Source organism: Tachysurus vachellii, chromosome 22 (assembly GCF_030014155.1).
Source record: "Tachysurus vachellii isolate PV-2020 chromosome 22, HZAU_Pvac_v1, whole genome shotgun sequence".
Taxonomy (NCBI): Eukaryota; Metazoa; Chordata; class Actinopteri; order Siluriformes; family Bagridae; genus Tachysurus; species Tachysurus vachellii.
In genome coordinates, this window is record NC_083481.1 from 5,183,870 (window position 1) to 5,198,553 (window position 14,684).

The 14,684-nt window shown below is 39.0% G+C and overlaps 2 protein-coding genes across 2 annotated transcripts; one reads left to right on the plus strand and one right to left on the minus strand.

Moving 5' to 3' along the window:
* Positions 1 to 1,753: 1,753 nt before the first annotated feature.
* atp6ap1la (ATPase H+ transporting accessory protein 1 like a) lies at positions 1,754 to 10,758 on the minus strand. Its single transcript, XM_060858294.1, has 7 exons — positions 10,616 to 10,758; positions 5,991 to 6,031; positions 5,690 to 5,769; positions 4,389 to 4,627; positions 4,105 to 4,155; positions 3,777 to 4,020; positions 1,754 to 3,432 (listed from the first exon to the last, which is right to left on the minus strand). The coding sequence occupies exons 1-7, from the start codon at positions 10,705 to 10,707 to the stop codon at positions 3,196 to 3,198; spliced, it is 984 nt and encodes a 327-aa protein (XP_060714277.1). The 5' UTR covers positions 10,708 to 10,758; the 3' UTR covers positions 1,754 to 3,195.
* A 1,603-nt stretch (positions 10,759 to 12,361) lies between these two features.
* Positions 12,362 to 14,684, plus strand: rps23 (ribosomal protein S23). Its single transcript, XM_060858584.1, has 4 exons — positions 12,362 to 12,476; positions 13,001 to 13,160; positions 14,261 to 14,381; positions 14,490 to 14,684. Exons 1-4 carry the CDS (start codon positions 12,473 to 12,475, stop codon positions 14,634 to 14,636), a joined length of 432 nt encoding a protein of 143 aa, XP_060714567.1. The 5' UTR covers positions 12,362 to 12,472; the 3' UTR covers positions 14,637 to 14,684.

Below are 14,684 nucleotides of genomic sequence, written 5' to 3' on the forward strand. Positions count from 1 at the left end.
TAGGTGTTCCTTCCCTGGGTAGTTTGTTCCTTTAAAAGATTGAAGGATAAATTTACAATCTAGAATGTCTTTTTCAATGCTGTAGAATTACACCGTATTTTCACTCTAACTAAGCCATTTACATACGACGGGGAAATCATGGCCTAATGGTTAGAGAGTTTGACTCCTAACCCTAAGGTTGTAGGTTCGAGTCTCGGGCCGGCAATATACCACGACTGAGGTGCCCTTGAGCAAGGCACCGACTCCCTTCCAACTGCTCCTCGGGTGCCGGAGCATAAATGGCTGCCCACTGCTCCGGGGGTGTGTTCATGGTGTGTGTGTTCACTGCTGTGTGTGTGCACTTTGGATGGGTTAAATGCAGAGAACGAATTCTGAGTATGGGTCACTGTACTTAGCTGTATGTCACGTCACTAATTCACTAATTTACATTTACAGCGTTTGGGCAGACGCCTTTATCCAGAGCGACATACAAAAGTGCTTAAGTCTCTGTCATTGGATGCATTAACTCTGGTCCACTAGGTTACATACTTAAGCTACCATGAGTCTAAAACACTGTTCAGAGTCTTTTGGTTTTTATAAACATATATGCAACAAACTGTGAAGGAAGTGCTAGATGAAGTGTTCCCTGAATAAGTAGGTCTTCAACTGTCATTTGAAAATAGCCAGTGACTCAGCTGTCCTGAACCCTAGTGGAAGTTCATTCCACCACCTCGGTGCCAGAACAAAAAAGAGTCTTCTTGTATACTTGCCTCTTACCCTGAGAGATGGTGGAACCAGTCGAGCAGTTCTGGTAGATCTGAGGGCGCGGGGTTCAGTGCAAGGAGTGATGAGGGCTTTGAGGTAAGAGGGCGCTGGTCCGTTTTTGGCTTTGTAGGCAAGCATCAGTGTTTTAAATCTGATGCGTTCAGCTACCGGAAGCCACTGGAGGGATCGCAGCAGCGGGGTGGTATGTGAGACCTTAGGCAGGTTGAAAACAAGACGTCAACCTGACTATTGGGAAGAACTGCATCCCAGGTCTCCTCATCCAATATCAGAGCTCGATCTCATTAATGCTCTTGTAACTGAACGAACACAAATCATTCCAACCTCCAAGATCTTGTGGAAAACATTCACAGAAGAATGGAACTTATTATAATAAAAATGTTGAAGGTGGGATATGAGGAAGGTAGTGGATAAGGGATGTTCAACAAACACATGTGGGTGTAACCGATCAGGTGTCCACATATCTTTTATACTATATTACACTCATATCCAGCAGGCACTCAGATCAAAGGTGCACCTACTTACCTGATGATATATACTTGGATAAAATGTGCACATTCAACTGTATTCAACTGTATACATAGACATTGCATGAAAAAGAGTAAGCATGTAATAAAGTATCAATAAATTTATGCAGGCATTCTTTCATTCATTCATCTTCAGTAAGTTCATTATGCTGATCGGGGCAGAAGTCGATCAGGAAACACTGGGTCTGACGTGAGAATAAACCCTGCAGGGTACCAGGCACTCACATTTACACATTCATTCACAGCTAGCAGCATCTTAGAGACACCAATCCACCTACCGGCAAGGGTTGGTCCGTGTATGTGTGTATGTGTGTGTTCAATGATGGACACGCTAGTGCAGTGGCTGGCAAATTGCAGTCTACAGTCTACAGTACACACCTACATGACCTCATAAAAAGGCCAATATTTTCAACATTAAGTAAATAAATGAAACATAACTTTAACAAAGACGCTGACATCTGGCATGAACGAACTGCTGGTTTTATTGAACTCAACAGAAATATTGGGGACAATAATTAATCCACATCAATACACAATAGGCCATTTCATATATGTGTGTAAATGGATAAAGGACAGGCTTATTCCCTCATTTAGTATATAATGACTAACATCAGTTATTGTACACATTTATATGATCATGATACTGAAATTTTTCTAGCAACATGCTGTATGTTACAACTTAGCGTTGCTTCCATTGTGCTTCAATGGTTGTAAATGAAATCCAAGTAGCTTATTAGTTTAGATTCATCTCATTGTCAAAGGCTCAGCTTGTATGCATTCACTTTAAAAGAATACAAAAAAAAGAAATTACAAAACATACAAGTTGCACAAAAAAAAAGCAAGAACACAAATATGTCAAAAAACATCGTCCAGAAAGAGTGCCGGTAAACAATCAAATATCTTAAGTCATTCTCTAGATTTTTGAGGGATTTCATAACACTTGGGTTTGTTACATACTGCATAGAAACCATTACTTTATATACGTCAGTCGTATACAGAACCAGTGAAGAAGTTTGGACACACTTATGTGTAGAAGGTATTTTTTTAACAATGTATTTCACATTTTAGAAACCAGTCAATTCAGCTTTCGTATATGAAAAAAGATGATCATCAACAATATATAAAAAAAATGATGCAAGAACTAAAAAAGAAGCAATTACATTTTAGGTTTTTTATATATCAGATAATTCAATGTAGCCCTGATAATACCAGTATCTACTAGTTATACTAGTAGCTTCAACAGAAACAACCTAATGGCTGCTTTTTATTTTAGATGTAAATTAACGTCAGCATCAAAAACCCAAGCTTAAGCCTTCAGAAAGCAGTCAGCTGTGTCCCAACTTTTGACTGGTTCTGTTCAGAAGATCTTCATATTTTATTCATTTTAACTTTTGTGTAAAGAGGATCAGAGGGTTTGACTATAGTATTTCCATATTTTTGATGTCTACTACACTTAACTATAAATTATAATGGTTTATACACAGTTTGTAAGTGAAGTGTAATAAAGCGTCCATATAATATTTCTCACCAGGAGGTTATATGCTTATATGAGACAGACGATATAAATTCAAAGTACACTGTGCTAATTTGAATTGATTCAGGTTTTCCTTCAGATCCTGATCATTTGCAACACATCTTGAAAAAAAAAACAAAGAAAAAAAAAAACAAGATCTGAGATCTAGTGGTAGATACAAATCTGGGTATCTCCAATTTTAAAATCCGTCAGGAATCCGCTCTTTCTGTCCTACCACAATCCTGCGAGTGTAGTAGCACAGTCAGAAGCGAGAACGCTCTTAACGTCACACCTCCAGCCTGCTCCTGCGCTTTCACTCGTAAGGGCTTGAGAGCTCAGAGTCGCCGAACTGTCCGTCTCTGTGCTTGGAGGTCGGCAGGGGATCCTACTGGTCTACTGGACGTTCTTGTCAGTGCTTTCAGCTTCTGTGCTTCGGGGGAAGTAGACTGTAGTCTTGTGCTCTTCGTAGCGGTCAATGTGCTTCAGGTGGACCACCATGTGCAGGGCGTAGGCGAGGACAAGCAGCAGGATCAGTGACGTGATGAGACCCATGAGGATGGCCGGGGTGAAGAACGTGGCGCAGTCGCTGGCTGAGGAGAACTTGTTCGAGTGGACGTTGAACGCTTGAATCTGGTGGGAATTAAAGCAGTAGGTGTGCGATGATATTACAAAGCTGCGTAGAAGCATTTGTAAAATTATAACATGGATTTGGGATTATATGTGATCTACAATTAATGTAATACGTTAATGGCATTTTTGACAAAATTGTGATCACATAAGTATTCACACCCATTGCTGTAAATGTCTGCATTATTATCTCTAAATATTATGGGCTAGTTTGTGTATGTGTACGTCACAGCCTCCAATTTTCTCTATTTCAATTCCAGGTTGCAGTACTACAAAATATGGAAATGTCCAAGGGGGTGAATACTTATGCAAAGCCCATTGACTCACAATCAAAGCATGGCGCTCACCTGGAAGTCTGTGAAGGTGATGTGCCAGTTTGCCGCGTTGTCCGTGTTGGAGCACGGCACCAACAGCGTGTCGTATTTCTGCAGGCTGCTGACAAACTGGCAGTGGTACGAGTTGGTGGACGGAGCGTACACGTCCGTAGCGTTGAACGTGGCCTCGTGCGTCCAGTTGTAGTGGATATGGACGCTGTCCAGGGTGAACCAGTTCTGTCCCGCTGATTCGTAGAACGTGTTGGACATCTGCAGTCTGTCGAAAGCAGGACATGATGTACTGTAAGCTCTTGCTCACTTTGCGTGAAATAAATTAGCAGCACTGGAGATCTGTACCCACCTGATGGAAAGTCCTCGGAGCTCCTCTACATCTCCAAATCGTATGTTGAGTCTTGGGATAAATACAAGTGCGACGAAAATAACATGTGGAATGTATAACACATACATTGTTTTTATTTCTGTTCTATGAGATAGAGTTGTATCATTACTCTGTACGTCACTATACAATCTTCCAGAAAAATAAAAACAAAAATGCTAATCTTTACAAATGGCAATGCCTGATGGCTACTGCCTCAGTGATTTATTTCTACCGTACAATCAATCTGTGTATCATTTGTAACTCACGTGGCCTTGTCCTTGCTGCAGAATGAGCCTTTGGTGTCCACTATTGCGTCAGGGCCAAACACCCTCGGTGTGAGATCCACTAGTGTGTGATTTCTGTACCTGATGGCCAGCTTCCTGGCTCGAAACAAGATGCAGGTTTTACCATTGTAAACCACATTCAGAGGAGAGTAGGGCATGATTCCTCCGTACTGCAGCAACTTTCTCCTGCTAGGCTGAGACGGTGGCCTCCAGTCATGTGGCTGAAACAGAGCAGGAGAATCAAATGGTTGGAGATTCAAATCTACCAAAACACATACACATTTCATGCCTCTTTTGCAACAAGATCCTAAATAAGAAAGCGGCCAGACTATAGTATGGAATTATTTTCTGTAAACTTCAGCTTCATTTAATACTTAAGTTTTAATTAGGATTGACTCTAATCTGTAAACTACCTTCACACATACAGTGATTATTATCGCCGCAAGTCACCAGTTGCTGTTTCTACCACTGGTTGCCATAGAAATAACGGCATAATTACCAGTGTGTGGTGTGACTAGCTCCCCAATTAGGTTTCAAAATGAATTCTAGAGAAAGATTTCTCTGATTCGTCGTGTCAGACAAGATGAAGCGGAATCAGTGTGTGCTCGTTCTCACGGCTCATGTGCGCTCTGCTGTTTTCACTCCCATACGTAGAGTCAACGAGTCGCTCCATATTTACATAAAGTTCAACTTGTCTCAACTCTGTTGTGTCACTGGACACACCCCCACGTCTAGCCACGCCCACAGCGGTCACTCCTGAAATCATCAGATCTCAATGAAACTGAAAGATCTCTGGTTGCGTAGTTGCTGTATGTGTGAACGCAGAATTCGGCATTATGTCACATTTAAAAAGGGGCGGAGTTTGAAATGCATAATTATAACAGAAAGTTGGAGGTTCTGGATCAGAAGATGTTACAATAGTAAGGCTTTTATTACTACATAATAATTGCATTAATACTAATGACATGTTAAATATTTATTAAAATTAATTATTTCTTAAATTAAATGATTCATCTATCTATCTATCTATCTATCTATCTATCTATCTATCTATCTATCTATCTATCTATCTGTTAAATCCTTCCTTTAAGAGCAGAGCACTACATTCTGTAAAGATGCAATGCTTTTGAATGCATCATGAAAAACCCAACAAGACTGAAACACTGCTAACTGTAATCTGTCTTCCTAAGCCACAGCGCGGCCCGTGTGGGACTGGATCGATCTGGCATGGAAGAGAAGCTCAAGGTCACACTGATGTGCTGGCAGACGAAGCCACACCTCACCTGCAGAGCCGGTCTCATCTCCTCCGCTGCGAACGAGCCGTGTTCGTATGAGACTCTCTGTCTCTCCCTACCGACTCCATCTGGAGAAAACCAAAAAAAAAAAAAAAGGGGTTCCTTATCCAGGGTAATAAATCTACTTTGAAAGAATAAGGTTGCTCAGTGTGTCACTGTTGCGTAATACAAGCAACAATACGGTGACAATATCAGGTCAGGTATTTATATATGTCATGTGCAATCACATGCTAATAAAAGCAAATCGGTGTGAAAAGGGAAAGAAATAGACTAAATAGCAGCGACTCACTTTCTCTGATTTGGGTGTCTTGTGATGCTCCTTCATCTGAACTGTAAACACAAAAAAATGCAAGAAATTAAAGATTAAAGATGTTTCGTCTGAGGTCTGAAATAGAACAGCTTTTATATACAGCACATCCATTTAATCTATTTTAATCCAGTCTCCTAAGGTTTGAAGAAGTCTGTGTGAATCAACACTGAATTCACTCACACACACACACACACACACACACACACACACACACAAACACACACACCACGTCACTCAGAGCATCGTTTCACTTTGCTCTTCTGTTTTTCTCAACAGCGAGATGTGTATCTGATTAAACAGCCTAATCTCTGCTGTCACGCCTGATAAAATGGGTTTATCCCAGAGGCGCTAGAGAACCTGATTAAGAGACGGCGACATGAGGACACAGACAGTGTAAAGACTTGATCTCCTGTCCCAGGAGCATCAAAAATCACCAAGCTTTGTCAGAGAAGTGGCTTGTGGATGAGGATGAGAGCAGTTGGTGAACTGCTCGCTTAATGTCAATGTATTGCTTGTGTCATCTTACTAGAGTGAGTATTCTAGACTCCGTCCCCTCCGGATGAGGGGTCAGAGACGTTGGGTTATATGATACGTCAGGATGTTCGATGGTGTTACCATGGATACGTTAAAATATAAACGCTGTCTTGTCTTAGGTAGGTTGAACAATAGATAGATGGATGGATGGATGGATGAATAGATAGATAGATAGATAGATAGATAGATAGATAGATAGATAGATAGATAGATAGATAGATAGATGACAGGATGTGGCAAAAAAATCATCCAGTGAGCATCAGTTTTGCAAGCAGAAATGTATTTTTGATAAGACTGACAGGGATTGATTGAGAAGAGGACTGGTTGAAGATGGCTACATTACCATAATATAACCACTCTTTACAACCATGGTGCACAGAAAAGCATCTCTGTACACTGCTACAACAGCAAAAGACCATATTATCAGCCGAGAAAACGAACCTGAGATGTCGCCTGGCCTGCTGAGTCTTGGGTTGGGTCAGAATCTGGGATCGGTAGCAGGACTCCATGAACCCAACCTGCCTTGTGTCTACAGTCTACAGACTGGTGGTGCTGGTGGTCGGTGTGGGTAGAATGATAAGGGGAAGGTTTTCTTGACACACTTTGAACCCTTTCATACCAATCAAGCCATGTTTGAATACCTCAGCTTATCTCATCATGCACTTCCCTTTTGTTTTAACACAAAGAAGAGATCCTATCCAGTCTTATCCTGTATTATCACAGCATTTCTAATAAAGAGGTCAGTGAGCAACACACTGTAGTAATATACTGTACTACTCCAGCTTAGAAGTCAGTGTGGACGTTCGTGTAATGTATATTCTCTATGATCCCAGTTCTGACTCATCCCGGTTCGGAGGAAGAAAGTTTTCCAGGCACACATTAAGACTGTTACAGTGTGACGAAAAGGTCTTGGAGCAGCGAGGAGCTGACAGGCGAGGAACACCGAGCCCTCTGAGTTATTGCATTCAGCAGATGTCAGTGATATGTAACTATATTTAGCCCAGCAGTGAGTAATCATTTATCCGAGCCTGTGAGACGTCCAAACTTAGCAGCATGAGCCAACACCAGCAATAAATCCCCCTAAAAAACGCCACCCTGATCAAACCCGTCTTTTCAAACACTCGGAACGCTGAATGTGATGGTGATAAAACAAGACTAGACACCGGGTCTGTCATTTTCTCTGATTCAGCGACAGATTAAAGGATCTACCTGCGTCACAGCACCTGAACATGTGGGTCAATCGGCTGGCGACGGTGCAGTTAACGGAAGAGATACACCTCTACAGGATGAAATCAGTGCCTGCTCAGTGACTCTCCTGGCTGGATGAATAATGTTTTCTAAAGAGTTCAGTATAAACATAGCTATTATAGAACACGTCACACATGAGCTTAGATTGTGCTGACATTAAATATGCATCCAAAATACAAATAACATTCCCAGGTTTTTTCACAGCGCTTGGTCAATCTCTGACGTCCATGTTAAGTTTAACGGCTCGTTTATCTAGGCAGCACGTTAAAACCTTTCATCTAGCCAAAATATAAAAAAAATCACATTATATACCAGCAAAGGTATCATTATAGTTCCTACATATTTTTTTTTTTTTAGCTAAATCCAGTTGTCACTTTGATACTGAATTCACACTGAGGCCTATTTGTGATAACTGAAGTTAGTAGTTTACTTCAATAACAGGATCAAGTTGGACATTAGGATGTAGGATGTCAAGTAGGATATTTCCAAATGACATTTTTATGTATATTCATAAAAAACTGGCATATTAATGGAAGTAAGGTGTGGACCTCAGACCAGATTTAATAGATTCACTCAAATGATTTAATTAAATTCAATTATTAATGGTTTGTCACTGTTTTGAACAAGTGTGTTTTTATTGTTTGAGTTTAATTAGAGAGCCACTGCTGGGCTCTTGAGCAAGACACTAAACCTGTAAAAGCTCACTGTCAGAAAAAGTGAGTCAATTTTTGCTCCTCTAGGTTCAAACCGATGAAAAAGAACAAATTTGTTCATTACAATAAGTGAAAATTTGGTGAATTTTTGTCAAGTTATATTAATGTTTATGGTAGCTGATGTTCTGAAGTATCTGAACTGCATTATTAAAAGATTTAGCTTGGAGCCACACTTTCAATGTTAGGTCATTTTTTACTCACTGTGAGTTCCATGGGTGTCATTGAATGTGTGAAAGAAGAGGCAGCTCAGTGGTTAAGGCGATAGACTACTGATAAGATTGTTGTGAGTTCAAACCTGGGACCACCAAGCTGCCACACATGGGCCCTTGAGAAAGGCCCTTAACCCTCAATTTCTCAGTTGTATAAATGAGATAAATGTAAGTCGCTCTGGAGAAGCGCATCTGCCAAAATACCATAAATGCAAACATAAAATGTGTTTAAACCAATAAATCCAGCTCTGGTGTTAATGTGCTATTTCTGTATCAGCATAAACAATTAAAACTCAACTTAAATGAGAACAAAATGTCATTTTAAGGATGTTTATTAAATAATGAAGTGCTCTTTCTTTCAAAGGGATTCTTCTTCAAAGCTTTTCTCAGATGGACAACTAAAGAGCATTTTGGGGTTTTAAACAGCGTACTGATATTTTTACTAAAGCTGTTAAAGAAGGTTCCACCACACTCGTAAATTAAAAGCAAGTCAATATATATTTTTAAGGTGACAAAGTACTAACGATTTGGATTCTGCCATGTTTATAATTCGACCGGATAAAATAGTCTGTTACAGGAATAAAAATAAATGTAAATATGAAGTTGCAACTAAGCTCTTTGCCCACTTATAAACTGCTACAGCTCTACGTGCTCGGAGTTTTAAACTTATTTAATCCTTCACTGTACATGGCTTTGACTGAAAATGATGCAATATGTTGTAACCTGTATTTATTTATATATTTTTTAAAAACTCAACTTTATTGGCTAAGAAAGCTGAGGCAAAAGGGACCAAAGTGGTGCAGAGGTGTCTCCCGAAGAAAAAAAAACATATTTTCCATAAAGATCTGTCTGTGATGATCATATCTTGGTGATTGGAGGTCTTGGTAAACATATATGAAATTCTGAGCCCTTCAAAATTTTGGGACACTTGTGTCACGAATCAAAATAATGATTTAGTTTCAGGCACCATCTGGTGGATAGAGAGACGTACAAAAGACCCCAACATTCTGCCATCTTGTTGAAGCCTCTGAAGTTGCCACCATATGGGTAATGGTAATTCTCCACTCTCTCACACACACAGACAGAATAAAACATTTACCAGTCTGTTGTGACACTTTTACACATCTGTAAACAGCTGATGTTTTGTTTTCCTCATATTACGGAGATAATCGAATATTTCTGATGTTTCTTCCAAAGTTACCACACTTCAAGATGGTGCATCAAGCCATCAATGATTTTTATGGAATTGTTGCATTCGGTGAACATTTGATGAACAAAAGGTGTATCTTGATCTAGATCCTGATTCCTTATAAGTATGATTTGTGTGTACAAAGGCGGATTGCTGAAGTTGGAACGCACGTTCATGTTTGAGGAAATCTGTAACGAAGGAGGGTTGAACACAGTGCAGGTTCTCATCAGCACCACTGCACCGACAGCATCCTCATCTCATCCTCATCATCCTCCACATTCCTTCACTACACTATTATGCACGATCTATCTACTGCACTACATCTACAACCTCTTGTAAAAGACACACAGATCTATGAGGCTTTATTTCAGGCTGAGATATGGATTTGCCTTCTTTCCGATGGATTTTCTCTCGCATTTCAATGCAGATACAACACACATCAGCAGCAGACAAAAGCAGCACAATGCACCTCTTTCACCTTTCTATTATATTTCAGCTTAATAAACCATTTCTTTTTATACTGCCTGTATATGCATAGAAATATATACATCAAAAACATTGTAACATGTCTAGTCCGATTATTATTATTGTTACTATTATTATTATTACTATTATTATTATTACTATTATTATTATTATTACTATTATTATTATTATTATTATAATACCAGCACAGGTAAATTTCAGGTGAATTTAAACCTTTTTCCTTACCTTCCCTCGGCAAAAGCAGGCACTTGTTCATAAGACGAAGATATCTGCAGGAAAATAACTGAAAATAAAGCCAAAGACATCGGTGCTGCCATGTATACATGTAAAACCTTCAGAGCATCAAACGAAGACTGCCTGCTTCATAATCTGCCCTGATAAAGAACCAAAACCTCCCTCTGATTGGCGTGAGCGGCAGCCAATCAACGCGCAGAGGCGGACAACCTTGCATCCTGACCACGCCCACATTTCCAACCTAAACCACCAAACACGACGCATAAACACATAGGTTTTGCACCTTCTAACCTTTTACAAGTAAACATGAAATACATTAAAGTATATGTGTCATTTATCTGGACACCTGGCCTTTTACAGAATGCTTTTTTTTTTAAACATCTCCCCTGTTTTGCTGTTATAAAAACATACACTCTTCTGGAAAGGCCTTCTGGGGATCATGAGTGAGATGAGACACTGATGTTGGGATACGAGTTCATCTTAAAGGTGTTCAGTGGGGTCGAGGTCACGCTTTATACACGTCAATATGGTCTTAATTAAATGTCGGGCCAAAAAACATCCAGTGAAGCATGTGTCTGTCTCAGGAACCAGTGAAATTATTCCTCGTTAGCTCATAAAAATCCACATGAATAGAGATTCTAAGTTTGTAACTCTCTACTTTGGATGATGAGCCATCTTGTGATGGAAGGTGATGGTCTGAGATCCTTGGTTTTACAGCCTCAAGTCCAGGATCACTTGCATACAAGTCAACCATAGTGTGTCTGTTTGGAAAAGAGATAAATCCAGTCTACAGGAACTGGATCTGGACAAGTTTGCAATAAACCTAATAATATATATTAATGTTTAATTATTAATATTTTTTAAACTTGATTCAAGGTCCCTGTAGACTCACATGAAACAAGTACAACTTAAACTTACTACAAGATTCTGCATGTTTATGAGTGAGTTTATATCAATTGTATACAATGATTTACACCGTACGACTAATTTACACTGTTCCCACTCGACATAATACCCCATAACAAAAAACATAGAATGGAATTAGTTCCAACTTTGTGGTTATAAAATTCTTCACATTTCTGACAAGCGGTCAGACACTGGTGTCTGCAAAAAAACAACTGTGATCTGTGTTCAAATTCATCCATGACGTCTGAATTTAGGTTTTCAGTGGGTTTAAAGTCAACATGACAATGTAGATAAATTGTACCACTACATTGATGTTATGGTCAGGCATCCATGTGCGTAGCATTTACAAACACAAAAAAATATGAATTGATTGCTTGGATTAAGCTGGTCAATTTGATTAAAAAGACAGATAGTATTTTATGTATTATGATTATAATTATGATAATAATAATACTAATAATAATAATAAGAATACTAATAATAATAAAAATCATAATTATTATTATTATTATTATTATTATTATTATTGTTGTTGTTATTGTTATTATAATAATTATTAGTATGCTTATATATATTATAATAATAATAATAATTATAATTATTGTTATAATGGTGATGATGATAACGATGATGATGATGATGAAGATTATGATGATGATGATGATGATGATGATGATGATGATGATGAAGATTATGATGATGATGATGATGATGATGATGATGATGATGATGATGATGATGAAGATTATTATAATAATTATTATATATCCTATCCGCGATGTATGCAACGTATAAAAGTATAAAAGTATAACGTATATAACAATGTAAGCTACTCTTTTATAAACAGGCATTTCTATAGACGCCTATAAAACCAGCGTGAGCGACAATTTCGCAAAGCATTGTGGGATCTCTCTTTTCCTCCCGGACTTTCATCCAGGCGACATGGGTACGTGCTTCAGTCCACCTCAAAACTCCATTAAATATCTTACACGTCTTATGTGCGTTTCACTAATGACATATAAACCTAGATAGTACACTTATACACTCGGACTCGGTGCATAAGCGTGTGTTTGTGGTGTAATTTTAAGGTTTTTATCGTGTTTCCCGACACCGCGGAGGCGCCGCCACGCGCACTGAGAGCTAATGTGGCTAACTTAGCGTCACTGTGCGCGAGGCACAGATACAGCCAAAATAATGTGCTAAATCTAGTAACAAAGCATAATAACTGATTAAAATATGTTAGTGTGGTGTTAGATGTTTGTAACGGTGTTATTATATGAGAGATTTATCGCTTATTCAGACGTTATAGTGAGTCAAGAGACGTGGCTGTGTCCTAAACCGCTTTCTTTTTATTTTTTTTTTAAACGAAGTGCACTAGGCGCATCTAGTGCCCTAGTTATACTACATCTGCAGTTTATCCGGACGCTTTTTGATTCATTCTGTGTTTGATATCGTTCTTGTGTCCTGTAGGTAAATGCCGTGGATTGCGTACAGCCAGAAAGCTGCGGGATCACCGCCGTGAGCAGAAATGGCATGATAAACAGTACAAGAAGGCTCATTTGGGCACGGCCCTGAAGGCTAACCCCTTTGGAGGAGCTTCACACGCCAAAGGAATCGTGCTTGAAAAAGTGTAAAGTTTAGATTCTTGCGTTTCTTCTTCTATATTGTCACGTCAAAGAACAACAAGCAAGCTCCTGTTCACTAGAGTTGATTACTTTCCTATTCTAGCATTCCAAATAGTGCAATATTGTGCCAATACTTGCCTTTTTCTCCATCTCCATTGTATTAGACATTTAAGAAACAAGCAACTTGACCTACAATAAACGTTCTTGTAAATTAGTTACAGTAGAAATGTCATGGATACTTAATGCCCTGGTGAAATAATTGCTTTAGTAATGTTATTCCCTTTCTCATCTAGCTCAAGTAACTGATTGTGTTTGAGTGATTTCTGTAAATGCGGTGACCTCAGCATCATCTGTGAAGAAAGGATGGATGCTGTTAGGATCCTTAGGTTTGTTTTTGCGGTAAAAATCATGACACTGTCTGTACGTCATGGGTTTTGTGGAAGCAAACATATGATTAATATCCAGTGGATATAAGTGTATTGATGCTAGTGTAAATATCTTAGTATTTGAGTCCATTTATAGCAACGTTGGGCATGATTTGTCCATTTGCGGTAATGGTTATTGTTATAATTATTCATATGTTCACTGCTGTAAATACACCTGAAGTACTAAAAGATTTTTAATTTACTTCTAAGATCAACAAATCTTAAGGTCTTAACAGCATTCAGTGTTTCTACCCAGAAGATGCAGAGGAGGTCATTGGCTTCTACAGAAATTATTCAAATGCTTGAGTCTTGCTTTGTTGAGCACGGATTTTTGTTTGCGGAAAATTGTTTGCTAGTTTTAAACTTGCTCTCTGAATTATGATTGTTTGCAGGCTTTCTTAAATTTACTCAAAGCTCTTCATGAATGATTTAATTGAGCTTTAATGTAAATTGATAAAATCAAAATAGAAATCGTGTATTTCAGTATAAAGGTTAGCAACAGCTGTGAAGGAATTTTTTTTAATAGAAGGAGCTACTTGAGCTGTCTCTCTTGTATTCCTTTTTCAGTGGAAATCACAAACCTAGGGAATAATACTGCCATGTTTCAAGGCACTTCATTGATTTCAAGTCTCTGATCTCGAATGTAGCTTAAATGCTTGACTTCCTGTTTTCCTCCACAGTGGTGTTGAAGCCAAGCAGCCCAACTCTGCTATTAGGAAGTGTGTCAGAGTCCAGCTGATCAAGAACGGCAAGAAGATCACTGCGTTCGTTCCCAATGACGGTTGCCTGAACTTCATTGAGGTGCGTTTGTAGTTCCTGGTTCCCTGGGATATTTTTCAATGTTGACTGCATTCTGAAGGAATGATGAACTTGATACCTATTTGACTTTGATGGCTGTGTTTTGTACAGGAAAACGATGAGGTTCTGGTGGCAGGATTCGGTCGTAAAGGACACGCCGTGGGTGATATCCCTGGAGTCCGTTTCAAGGTGGTAAAGGTGGCCAATGTTTCTCTCCTGGCCCTCTACAAAGGCAAGAAGGAGAGACCTAGGTCATAAATATATAATGCCCAGAACACAATAAATCAATGTTTTTCAACAACCAAA